Source organism: Xenopus laevis, chromosome 3L (genome assembly GCF_017654675.1).
Source record: "Xenopus laevis strain J_2021 chromosome 3L, Xenopus_laevis_v10.1, whole genome shotgun sequence".
Lineage (NCBI taxonomy): Eukaryota > Metazoa > Chordata > Amphibia > Anura > Pipidae > Xenopus > Xenopus laevis.
The window spans coordinates 2,523,354-2,535,606 of NC_054375.1; the positions used below are offsets into that span (position 1 = coordinate 2,523,354).

The 12,253-nt window shown below is 42.1% G+C and overlaps 2 protein-coding genes across 2 annotated transcripts; one reads left to right on the forward strand and one right to left on the reverse strand.

The window, feature by feature from the left end:
- The first annotated feature begins 242 nt into the window (after positions 1-242).
- Positions 243-6,017, forward strand: LOC121401349 (DC-STAMP domain-containing protein 2-like). Its single transcript, XM_041585812.1, has 15 exons — positions 243-557; positions 808-978; positions 1,144-1,245; positions 1,368-1,562; positions 1,661-1,717; positions 2,338-2,548; positions 2,766-2,923; positions 3,214-3,375; positions 3,478-3,645; positions 3,997-4,097; positions 4,403-4,533; positions 4,627-4,754; positions 5,006-5,099; positions 5,363-5,482; positions 5,697-6,017. The coding sequence occupies exons 1-15, from the start codon at positions 272-274 to the stop codon at positions 5,830-5,832; spliced, it is 2,220 nt and encodes a 739-aa protein (XP_041441746.1). The 5' UTR covers positions 243-271; the 3' UTR covers positions 5,833-6,017.
- Positions 6,018-8,990: 2,973 nt separating this feature from the next.
- a4galt.L (alpha 1,4-galactosyltransferase (P blood group) L homeolog) lies at positions 8,991-11,804 on the reverse strand. The gene is made up of 2 exons (XM_041585475.1): positions 10,391-11,804; positions 8,991-9,049 (listed from the first exon to the last, which is right to left on the reverse strand). Exons 1-2 carry the CDS (start codon positions 11,538-11,540, stop codon positions 8,991-8,993), a joined length of 1,209 nt encoding a protein of 402 aa, XP_041441409.1. The 5' UTR covers positions 11,541-11,804.
- Between the last annotated feature and the right edge of the window lie 449 nt (positions 11,805-12,253).

Genomic DNA, 12,253 nt, shown 5'->3' on the forward strand with positions numbered 1-12,253 from the left:
AGAACCCAGTTTTAGTTAGAAGACTGCAGACCTGTAAGTCTAACATGTAAATGGAGGAATGTATCTTAGATGTGTATTGAGGGGTGTGGTTTTGGTGACTGATATAAGAAACTAGATGGCACTGTGTCCTGGTGATCATAACTAATGGTCTAACCCCAAGGTGCATTAGTCTTGGGAATTGCACAGGTTTAACAATGTTCTGCTTCCCTCCCCCAGATTCATCTAAATCACAATCAATCAGAATCAATCACATCGAAAACACAATCACACAATGAAGGTTGAACTCAAATCCAATGATATAGAGAACCAAAAGAAAGTTCCAATGAGAAGAAGAAAGAACAGTATGTGCAAGGAATTCCTGAGATGCTTCGGCTCATTTGTTCTAGGCATGTTCTTGGCCATAGTATTTGCCTTCTTCACTCTGTTTGTGAAGAGCTACAGCCTGGACATCTGCATCATCGCCAGCGCCTTTATTGGAGTTTTCCTATCTCTCGGCATGGCGTTTTCTGAGCAGATTCGTGTAATTGTATTCCTAACACTGCCGCAGATTTTTGCAGGTAAGTTCCACGGGTTTGACTTTAGCTTAAGGCCATATAATTGGGTCTAGGGGGAGGGGTTGAGACATTTCTGGTCTGAACCAGCCTTGGAAACTCTATTTGGGTTCCCCATGAAGATAGGGGGAATGTTTGATTTATTTGTGGGGAGGAAAGGAGGTCTCACCATCAGCATAGAAACTTTAATGTAGGGGCAGTCAGGCTATGGAATAATGAGAATAAGAATAATGATTAATTCTCCCATCTCTCCCAGCTCAAGGCAAGAACCTGATTATTGCACTGGCCTTTTCGCTGACCATCCAAGGACCCGCCGGAAATATCCTGGAGAATTACAAGCGGGTGTCGGAAGCAACCTCGTGCGGGTTGCAGTTGGCCGTGAATCAGACCTTAGAAGTTGTTCAGGGGATGAAAGCGCCTGTGATGAGTAAGTAACGGAAGAGCGGTGGGTGTAGCAAGTAGGAATATCCCGATCTACCTTTTGGGCGCTTGAAGGTGACCCTACAGGTGCAGATCTGGTCAGAATCTGGGTGGGTTGTATGTGAAATAAAGTGCAATCACGTGAGTCTCACACTCGTTTCTCTCTTTCCAGGAGCTTTGGACAAGATCAAGTCCATTGCTGGTAACTTTAAAAATGTCTCCAAGCGGTCGCAAGGCTTCTTTATTGCCCTACAGGAGGGCGTGAGACGTATAGGTGAGTAGAGAAACCCTCGGGTTGTGTGTGCCCAGTCAGTGATACCTTGTTACTCCGTGGGTACCTGGCGTGGCATCAATACTGATACTAAACTCGCCTTCTAATCCTCCCGTCCTTCCCAGGCCGAGACTTGAGAGCGGCGTGGTCATACCTGTACAACATGGGAACTATCTGCAATGAGGAGTTAGGGAACCCGAGCAAGAAATGTTACCAGCAATTCGATACGGCCAAGCAGACTTGTACCGATAATGCCGGCTTGTTTGGCTTCGTCTGCGGCATTATAGACACATTTCGGCCCCTGTGTGCACTGGCTGGAGGTAAGTTACAACTCACCCCAATCTGACATGTTCTGCTCTAGTTCTTTCTCCTGGATTAATGACAAATTCTAATGAATCCAACTTCGTCTTTCCCACAGTTCCGTGCATGGGCCCCGACTTTGTTCAGACTCACGTCAGTCGACTGATGGACAAAGGTGAGTGACACAGATTCGTTTGGTGGGTTGGTTGCTATGGGTTACTAAGCAGGCAAGTCTTTCTGGACACTGTGGGGCACATCTACTATTGGTCGAGTATCGAGGGTTAATTAATCCTCGATATTCGACCGTCAAAGTAAAATCCTTCGACTTCGAATATCGAAGTTGATGGATTTACCGCAATTCGTTCGAATGATCGTTCAATCGAACGATTAAATCCTTTGAAACAAATGATTCGAAGGATTTTAATCCATCGATCAAACGATTTTCCTTCGATCCCAAATTGCCTAGGACTTTTCCCATAGGCTAACATTGGTGCTTGGTAGGTTTTAGGTGGCGAAGTAGGTGGTCGAAGGTTTTTTTTAAAGAGACAGTACTTCGACTATCGAATGGTCGAATAGTCAAACGATTTTTAGTTTGAATCGTTCGATTTGAAGTCGTAGTCGAAGGTCGAAGTAGCCAATTCGATGGTCGAAGTAGACAAAAAAATACTTTGAAAATCAAAGTATTTTTTATTCTAATCCTTCACTCGAGTTAAGTAAATGTGCCGCAGTGTGTGAGATTTAAGGATCCAGCCCTTGTTCTATAGCAAAATTCCAATCTCTGCACTTTCCTTACAGCTGCCGATTCCGTCCTTAACAAGTTCAAGGATCACTTTCTGTTTAATATCACTGTCATCCACGACTTTGATATCAACGCCAGCGCCACCGACGTGATCAACGTGGCAGAGCAGATTATGGACGAGGTGAACGCCAGTATAGAGCCTTACCTGGAGATTATTGGACTGGCCCAGTATTTTGTGCTCTTCTTCTGCCTTTACTCCTTCATTCGGTAGGTCCAATTCCTCTGTTCTTACTGTTGGTTCTGATTGAGTTCTGACCCCATTTCCCGTAGTATCTGCCCAGTCCTGTAGGGGGGGATAGTGGGTATGGGATATATATGTACAGGGGGCATTGTAGCTTTCATTCCTGCTCCCCTTCCCACTCTCTCTCCCATAATGTTACTTAAGGAATTACCCTTTCTAATTGGATTTCTCATTGATCTGCAGGGCAGCGCTATATCGCAGGAATTACCTGCTCAATGACAAGCACGACAATTTCTACATCACTAAGAACTTTATGAAGCTGAATGAGCTGAGAGTGAAGACTGGTGCTCCCTCTCTGTTACCCCTGAACATGAAGGAGCAATCTCTCTACGTCTCACCTGGTGAGTCCCAATTCTTTTCAGTAACACCCCCCACTCATTCACTATAGTACAGACCCCTCTATGCTTAGTGACCCCCACTACACACTATAATCACCCAACTCTCAATAACGAAGGTACCTGCCACTTACTGGCTATAATTACCACTCACTTAACTACTCAATCACAAGTTTACTCACCCCATAGTCTTTATAGTAACCACAAACCAATATTAGCCGAATGCGTTACATTTAAGAAACCCACTTTGTCTGTCCCAGCCTCCATTTTCTCATGAGTCTCTCTCATTCCTACAGTTTCCCTGAAGATGACGTCAATTGAGAAGAAGATGTTGACCGGTTTCTTGGGGATTGTGCCGTACATGATAGGCTCCATCTTCATCATCTTGATAGATTTCGGAGCCTACTTTTTGCTAGGGAAGGCACATGAACAGCTCAGTGGCAATATAACGGTGACAGGTAAGAGGGTTATTGGTCTGCTCTTTCACATTGGACAGGGAGGGGGCTGCCTGTAATATAGAGTGAGAGGTAATAATTTTTGTGTTTTTTTTCCTCCATTAGCTCCTCTAATCTTCAACGTCACCGTAACAGGCTCAAATTTCTTCAGCGACTTCTTTAAACAAATAATATCCTCATTTGAGGATATGGTAAGGGGACAAGTGCAGATTCTCACATCCAAGTGTTTGGTTACCCCATCAAAGCCGGACTTCCGGGGCTACATAATTATCGGTAAGTAAAGTTTGCAGTTGGGATGTGCAACTCTATTACATTATGTGTTACTGTCTCCATCTTGCCCTATTGTCTCCATATTGACCTACTATCTCCATCTTGTCCTACTGTCTCCATCTTGCCCTACTGTCTCCATCTTGCCCTACTGCCTCCATCTTGCCCTACTGTCTCCATCTTGCCCTACTGTCTCCATCTTGCCCTACTGCCTCCATCTTGCCCTACTGTCTCCATCTTGCCCTACTGTCTCCATCTTGCCCTACTGCCTCCATCTTGCCCTACTGTCTCCATCTTTCCATTCTATCTCCATCTTGATCGATAGTCCTGAATTAAACCTGCTCTTTTTTCTCCTAGGACTTTTATATGGATTTGCCTTTTTGGCCACCGCGATTGGGGTGTATCTTACGAGATTGAGACGCTCCCTCTGTGCCTATTATTATCCATATCGTGAACTGGTAAGTTTGTAGGAAGCAAAACTCCTCACACATTCACATAGTAGTTAAAGCTGATAAATGACATCTACAGTCCATCAATTTCACCCTAGTTGCTCATATTCTTATTTAACTTTATTACTCCAAATTGTATTGAGACTTCTCCCTGGCTCAGGCTATAGGAGTATTAATCCCAAAAGCCCTTTAATATCTTAATCATGTAAAAGACACGTGACATCCTTGAATAGGAAATACTTTCTAATGTTCACATTCACATAGGGACCAATAGTGTTCAAAGTATATTTGATATTTCATTTGTTTCTCTCCAGGAAAGGATCTGCTTCCTGTACAACACGATTATCTGCGAGCGCCCAGAGAGGACCCCTTATCATATGAAGTACATTGTTACTGCTTCCCAGGATCCACAACCCAGCAGCTTCCTCTACAAGCTGGCCAAACGGTATAGCAATCGATTCCTACCCTGCCTGGATATACACATTTCATAGAGAAAGAGTGTGAGTGTGATAAACATTCTCCCCTTTTATTTTTACAGAAACTCTGTGTTTTACCGTCTGGTCAGACTGATGGGCAAAAGGGAAGAGTTCTGCATGGAATGTGCCAAAGTCAGAACCGACAGTAACAGCCTGGAATTTCTAGCCTGTATTACCAGGGACTGCAGAGGTAAGTACCCCATCACTTTCAGTTGAGCCCAGTTCCTAGTACAGTACATGGCCACTTCTTAAGCCCAAATGGTCTCCATTTTTATTATCAGAATCTCAATTGGGGGTGCAATAATCACAGCCATGTTTTTAGGGGCAACCCACTAAATGTATGAGTTCTGCATGTTGGACTCTGGTATTTCATGTAATATCTAGTGCCATGAATGTCTGGCTGGCCTATTGATTGTCATACTGACCCACGTCTCTCCCTAGGGCTGTACTGCGGAGACTGCTGCATCAAACTAGAGAACGCCTGCAAGTTCTGCCTCACTCCCCTCACCTACTCGGATTCAACAGATGAGGAGATGTAAGTTTTGCCTGAAATACTCCCCTTTCCCACCTGTTTCCCCATCTTGTGCCGGTGTCTTGTAGGTCCCATCCCCAAATGATCCCATTCCCCCCTACTTATACACTAGTCTTATGTATTATAAGGGTTTGTAGAGAATAAAAAATCATTTGGTGGAGATTAAAGACCAGTTACTGCCATCTTGTCCTACTGGCACCATCTTGCCCTTCTACTAGGCCTCGTTCTTCCTTCCTACAACATTTAACCCTTATTCTAATCCTCAGAGACTCCAGTGATGAGGAGCAGGTCGAGCTGTGGCTGGAGGAAAGAGGCAGGAGTAAGAGGTTCAGGAAAGTGCAAAACACTGAGGAAGATGAGGACTCGGACTCCTCCATGGAATTAAGGTAAGAGCTTGTAGAACCTCAGAAAGGGTGAAAGCCATAAATAAGAGAAAGGAAGCCCCATTAGATATTGCAGAACTCTTCTTATTTTGCAAGTGTGGCCGCTCATTGGTTGTAAATAGGTTAAAGGGGAAATTAGCATGAACTTTTAGTATTTTGCAGTCAGGGTATGTTTGGGGAGGGCTCTCAGCTGACATTTAACCCTTTGTACTTGCAGTGATGCCGACTATGAGTACCAGGAGCAATCCCCATCAAGTGACAGCTCAGACGAGGAGACTCTAGATGAAGCATTTTCCAAGTTGACGAAGATGAAGAAAAAAGGCATCCCAAGGAAATTGTATCAGAGGCGCTGAGCTATAGCAAGACTAGGGGACAATAAAGGAAGGGACTGATCCCAATGGGCAGAACTCATTCTCCTTGGATTTAGAAAAATGCCCAACTGCAGAGAAGAAACGCAATGTTTTGTACAGAAATGAGTCCTCGTCGGCTGGGACACACCAGATTCACAGCCCCCAAAGTGGGTGGGTCTTACCTAAAGTGGGTGAGATATTGGGTGGATTGGGGGCTGTGTCTGTGGCTTGTGACTGTCCCTGAAAATCTAATCTAAAAATCGAAATAAAATATCTTTTATATTTTTTCACAAAGCAACTTGAGTGCAACAGCTTTCTGTTTTACAAATCTAAATATGTATCATTTTATAGATTTTAATTTATATTCATATATGTATTTTTTTTGTATAGTTTTATATATATCCTTGATAAAGGCCCCAATGTGGGCTGAAATGTTGGATACACGAGTGATGCTTAATAAAATTTTGTGCGGGTCCATTCTGAAGGCTTTATATATATATATATATATATATATATATATATATATATATATATATATATATATATATATATATATATAGACATATAACTAGATAGGTGCACTCAGATAGCCATGTTGATGCCTAGGTGCTGGAAAAAAATTCATTATCTATAAAGCAAAAAAACTTCCACACACATAGGTCTTGATAAGTGAAAAAAAGCTGGTAGATTTATTTCAACGTTTCGGCTTACAAACTCAAGCCGTCATATATATATATATATATATATATTTTTTTTTATACATATATTTATATTATTTTTATACAAGATGTGGACATATTTATATTTAGTTACTTTTGTAGATATACAGTTTAAAATAAATTTTTATTAATATATTTATTTTTTATATTATATATATTTTGTCATATATACATTTTTATATCAATGTAAAAAATCTATTTCATATAAGACATAGATTAAATTAAAGATATATGTTTTTATATAAAAAGCAAAAAAATAAATTGTTTAAAAAAATGACGACTGTCCTGTGGATTTATTTTGATTGTGACAGAATCTTAGTGCCATTTTGTGCTTGTGTGACATGTTGGTGGAATATACTGTACTGTATATAAGGCCTGGTTACTGAATATAACACCTGATTATTGTATATAAATGACTGTATATCAGGCCTGGTTACAGTATCTGTAGATCTGCCTCTTGCTGCCTGAAGATTTTACAGTAAATCCATAACATGAATGGGGAGAGGAAACAACACACACACATATTAAATTTGGGTCTAATTTTGGGTCAAATGAACTTTAACGTATCACTAAACTCATCCTATATGCAAATAACCGTATTGTAACTACTTTGCTTTGAAGAGGGGCTAAAACCATCTTCAAAACCAAGAACTCCTTCTTGACCAGCAGAATTGAAAAAAAACTCAATGCTGGAGAATTCTTAATCCATCACAATCAAGTTAATTGCCTATCTAACTATAATAATAATTCAATCATTTCAACTTCTAAGAATTCACAGGTAACATATCATATCTAATTCTTCCATTTCCAATTAAATTCCATTCCAAATCTTTAGTAATATTTCATAAAATAAAGTCTCTTAATCCTTTGTTGTTCCTTAAACTCTGTTCAAAGATGGTGACTGTAAAGTCGTTAGTAAAGGTGTTGTCCCAAGTATAATTCTTTGAGGTGATTAAACCCAAGGACAGGAACTTCGTGTACTTCTACTTCCAATATATCATATTGTCCTTGTCTCTTATCATCTTGTGATTGTCAATAAAAAATATTCCTTTAAGATCACCATCATCATCACCATCATCATCATCACACAAACATGTGGTAAGTTCTTTAATCTTATTGACTGTATGTAGCCTTGTACTACATCTTCATTACCATGTAGTTTCATTAAACATTTTCTCTATAATTCCACAATAATTATATAACTTTACTATTACTTCCATACCCCAACCAGACTAAGGGGTAGATTCACTAACGGGCACATTTTCGCCAGCGTCAGCTTCGCACAGCTCACATCATATATTAAAGTTGTATGGACGTCTTTATCTTAAGGGGCCGATTCACAAAGGGTCGAATATCGAGGGTTAATTAACCCTCGATATTCGACTGGGAATTAAAATCCTTCGAATATCGAAGTCGAAGGATTTTAGCCCAAATAGTGCGATCGAACGATCAACGATAAAATCCTTTGATCGAACGATAAAATCCTTCGAATCGTTCGATTCGAAGGATTTAAATCCAACGATCGAAGGAATATCCTTCAATCAAAAAAACTTAGGCAAGCCTATGAGGACCTTCCCCATAGGCTAACATTGAGTTCGGTAGCTTTTAGATGGCGAACTAGGGGGTCGAAGTTTTTTCTTAAAGAGACAGTACTTCGACTATCGAATAGTCGAACGATTTCTAGTTCGAATCCTTCGATTTGAAGTCATAGTCGAAGGTCGTAGTAGCCCATTCGATGGTCGAAGTAGCCCAAAAAACACTTCGAAATTCGACGTTTTTTTACTTCGAATCCTTCACTCGAAGTTAGTGAATCGGCCCCTAAATGTTGATACAAAAGTCCAGGGAACCTTAATAAAGACAAGAGAGTTAATATAATGCCCTACACATGAGCCCACTGTAAAATGAATGTCGCATTTGTTAGAAAAATGTCTGGAGGAAACCGGTTACCCAAAAAAAGGATGTTAGGACTTTTGCAGGCAATTCGGCTTCAAGAAAGGAAAAGTCGCCAACGTTTTTGGATCTTTAATGCATTTTTGGCTCACAGAATATAATATAAGTGACAGAAGATTGAGGTAGATCTAGCTACTTTATAGCACTTCTCCTGGTCTGAGGTGGCAAAGTCAACTCTCCGTAAAATCCGCACTTTACTGAATTTGCGGAGTAACGTCCGTTCGCCAGAGCTCTTTTACAATGGAAAACATGTATCCATATATCTTTGTTATGTCATTTTACTGAAGTAGGTGTTAACAATTGCACTTGGAAAGGACCTTCAGCCCTTGGGAGAGAAAGTCAGTGTCGGACTGGCCCACAGGGATACCAGGAAAACTCCGGGTGGGCCCAGGTGTCAGTGGCCCCTCATGCTGCTAAACATTTGGCCTATTTCATGGCCAAATATATATATATTTATATATAGTGATGTTTATTGAAATTATATAATTTGCCTCATCTGCTTTCTTTGGCAAGTTGGGTGGACTCTTCGTTCAACTGTAGATGGAAAGTTGCTGGTTCAATATATTCAATCAATGTGTTTCATTCATAATTTATTATACATATAAAATCATTTGGATTTTAACACAGTTTTTTATGAATAAACATTTCTTTATGAATTTGCTGACCAGTATCAAAAAGTGTTGGATAAAGACAATATGGTCACCCAATCGTTACAAGTTCCCCTTAGCTCATAACAAGGTTACAGATATATAGAAACATTGGGGTAACAGTCACCCTGCTATAGTTCCAGGGGTACCCAGGGTACAAATAAACACTCACCCCAAATCTCCCCCTAACTGACCTTCAGACTGGGCCCCCTTAGCTCATAACAAGGTTACAGATATATAGAAACATTGGGGTAACAGTCACCCTGCTATAGTTCCAGGGGTACCCAGGGTACAAATAAGCACTCACCCCAAATCTCCCCCTAACTGACCTTCAGACTGGGCCCCCTTAGCTCATAACAAGGTTAAAGATATATAGAAACATTGGGGTGTCACCCTGCTATAGTTCCAGGGGTACCCAGGGCACAAATAATCACTCACCCCAAATCTCCCCCTAACTGCCCTTCAGACTGGGCCCCCTTAGCTCATAACAAGGTTACAGATATATAGAAACATTGGGGTGTCACCCTGCTATAGTTCAAGGGGTACCCAGGGTACAAATAAGCACTCACCCCAAATCTCCCCCTAACTGGCCTTCAGGCTGGGCCCCCTTAGCTCATAACAAGGTTACAGTTATATAGAAACATTGGGGTGTCACCCTGCTATAGTTCCAGGGGTACTCAGGGTACAAATAAACACTCACCCCAAATCTCCCCCTAACTGACCTTCAGACTGGGCCCCCTTAGCTCATAACAAGGTTACAGATATATAGAAACATTGGGGTTTCACCCTGCTTCCAGGGGTACCCAGGGTACAAATAAACACTCACCCCAAATCTCCCCCTAACTGACCTTCAGACTGGGCCCCCTTAGCTTATAACAAGGTTAAAGATATATAGAAACATTGGGGTAACAGTCACCCTGCTATAGTTCCAGGGGTACTCAGGGTACAAATAAGCACTCACCCCAAATCTCCCCCTAACTGACCTTCAGACTGGGCCCCCTTAGCTCATAACAAGGTTACAGATATATAGAAACATTGGGGTGTCACCCTGCTATAGTTCCAGGGGTACCCAGGGTACAAATAAGCACTCACCCCAAATCTCCCCCTAACTGACCTTCAGACTGGGCCCCCTTAGCTCATAACAAGGTTACAGATATATAGAAACATTGGGGTGTCACCCTGCTATAGTTCCAGGGGTACCCAGGGTACAAATAAGCACTCACCCCAAATCTCCCCCTAACTGACCTTCAGACTGGGCCCCCTTAGAGATGATGAGAGATGTTTTCATGAAACTGTAGGTTGTGGGACAATACTGTGACTGCAGTTGATCCAAAAAAGTCCCGGGATTTGGTCTGGTGTCTTTGCTCTTTTTGTTCCAGATATGTACGGCGTAGGTGTTCCTCAGCAGCTCATTAAGATCAGATGGTCTGATCATCTCAAAATACTTCCTCCAGTTCTGCCATTCAACTGGATAGAATGTTTCCCGAGGAAGGACAGTCACTCCATGACAGCTCGTGCGGTCTCTTAACCGGCGAACGGAGCACCATCTCTTGAAGACACGAGTTAAGAGCTGAGGTCCTTGATGTCCATAAATCCAGAAATTGTAGGAATCTGTAAAGTCTTTCATACAGAGTTCAATGAATTCATGCCCTTGTCTGAATGAGAGGAAAGCTCCGTTAAGTGTGTAGATCGACTGGGTTCCCATGGAATTTGTGAGGTTTTTCAAACTTTTTAAGACAACAAAATCTGTATCTAAATAGACACCTCCGTATTTCCAAAGGATGGCAAGCCGGCTAGCATCTGAGAGTATGGGCAAGTCTGTGGCCTCTTTGTGTTTTTCCACAGCCGAGTACCAAGAGCTCAGAGGGGTGCCGGCAAAAAGCTTCTCAAAGTCCAAAGGTAAGATGTCAACATGTGGGAAACACTGGAAGAGACGGAAGGCAAGGTTTAGGGGCTTCAACTGGCTTTGCTTGTATAGACCCCTCATCATGATTGTTACTTGGGTATTGGGGTGAGCCCTCACTGCGGATTCTACTGCGCACATAAACTGGGCATTTGGGCTGGTCCTCTCTGAGGTCTCCACGAAGAAGATTCCGCCAGTTAGAGAATGGTTCTTCCCATGAGGCACATCATCAGGGCATCTAACATCTACCGGCCAAGGATAATGCTCATGCCCATCATTTGATGATCCTGTTCCCTTCACAAATATTGTTATGAGAAAGGGAACCGTAATAAGTAGGAAGAGGAACAGGGTCCATGGACTCTTCTTCACTTTAAACCTCATTAGTGACAACTTTGGGGGGCAACACTTCATTTCTTCTTCAGCTGGACGAACACTGGCTCTCTGAAATGAGACATTTGCAAGGTGAGCCCTATTCATGAGACACCTTCTCATTATAACCTAAGGAATGTGTGCCGATAGAGATGGTATAGCCCATAAGTTACATATTAAGCCAATAAAAGCCTAGCCTACAGATTTAGGGTTTCTATTCTTGTGGCTTTTATTGAAGGTCAATGGAGATCATTAAACTGTGGCTGAGAGGACTATAGGAATTTCATCTGTAGGTTGGGGCCACATGTTTAATGAAGGACAAGGCTTTTAGGAGGAACAGATAATATGCTTTTAGGAATTGTCCCATGCTGGGGACAGAGTCATATATAGTAGGTTGCCAAACGAGTGGATCTTTCCACCTAAAGAGGCTTTAATCTGACCATTGACTCTAGCCAATCTGGTCCCCAATCCGATGGGTAAATCAAACCTGCCCGACTGATATCTGGTTGTATTGGTCTAAAGGGCTAAATCTGCCCGGGTATGGCCACCTTAAGATGTAAGACCATCAAGTTCTAACTCATTCATTACAAGAACTTGAACAGACTTCTCCATTCAGCGTCGGACTGGGGACCCCACTGGTCTGCAGCCTCAGGGGCCACCCCATGGACCCCCCAGCCAGAGTGGGTCTGGGCCAGTGGGGCCCACCGGGCTTTTTCCCAATGTTCCGCAGTCCCAGTCTGATCCTGTCTCCCTTTTATCAAAATATACGATTTGGCAAAGTATATTAGTCTTTAGATCTTGACTCGAAAAAGTGAAATTACAGGGATCCTCTCATT

Excerpts from the sequence above, each read along its gene's own strand:
- LOC121401349 (XM_041585812.1), top strand. The coding sequence starts at position 272 with ATGAAGGTTGAACTCAAATCCAATGATATAGAGAACCAAAAGAAAGTT. Across the intron at positions 5,100-5,362 it reads GATTCAACAGATGAGGAGAT|AGACTCCAGTGATGAGGAGC; the intron begins GTAAGTTTTGCC and ends TCTAATCCTCAG. Across the intron at positions 5,483-5,696 it reads GACTCCTCCATGGAATTAAG|TGATGCCGACTATGAGTACC; the intron begins GTAAGAGCTTGT and ends TTGTACTTGCAG.
- a4galt.L (XM_041585475.1), bottom strand. The coding sequence starts at position 11,540 with ATGAGAAGGTGTCTCATGAATAGGGCTCACCTTGCAAATGTCTCATTT. Across the intron at positions 9,050-10,390 it reads TAAGGGGGCCCAGTCTGAAG|CAACTTTCCATCTACAGTTG; the intron begins GTCAGTTAGGGG and ends ATATTGAACCAG.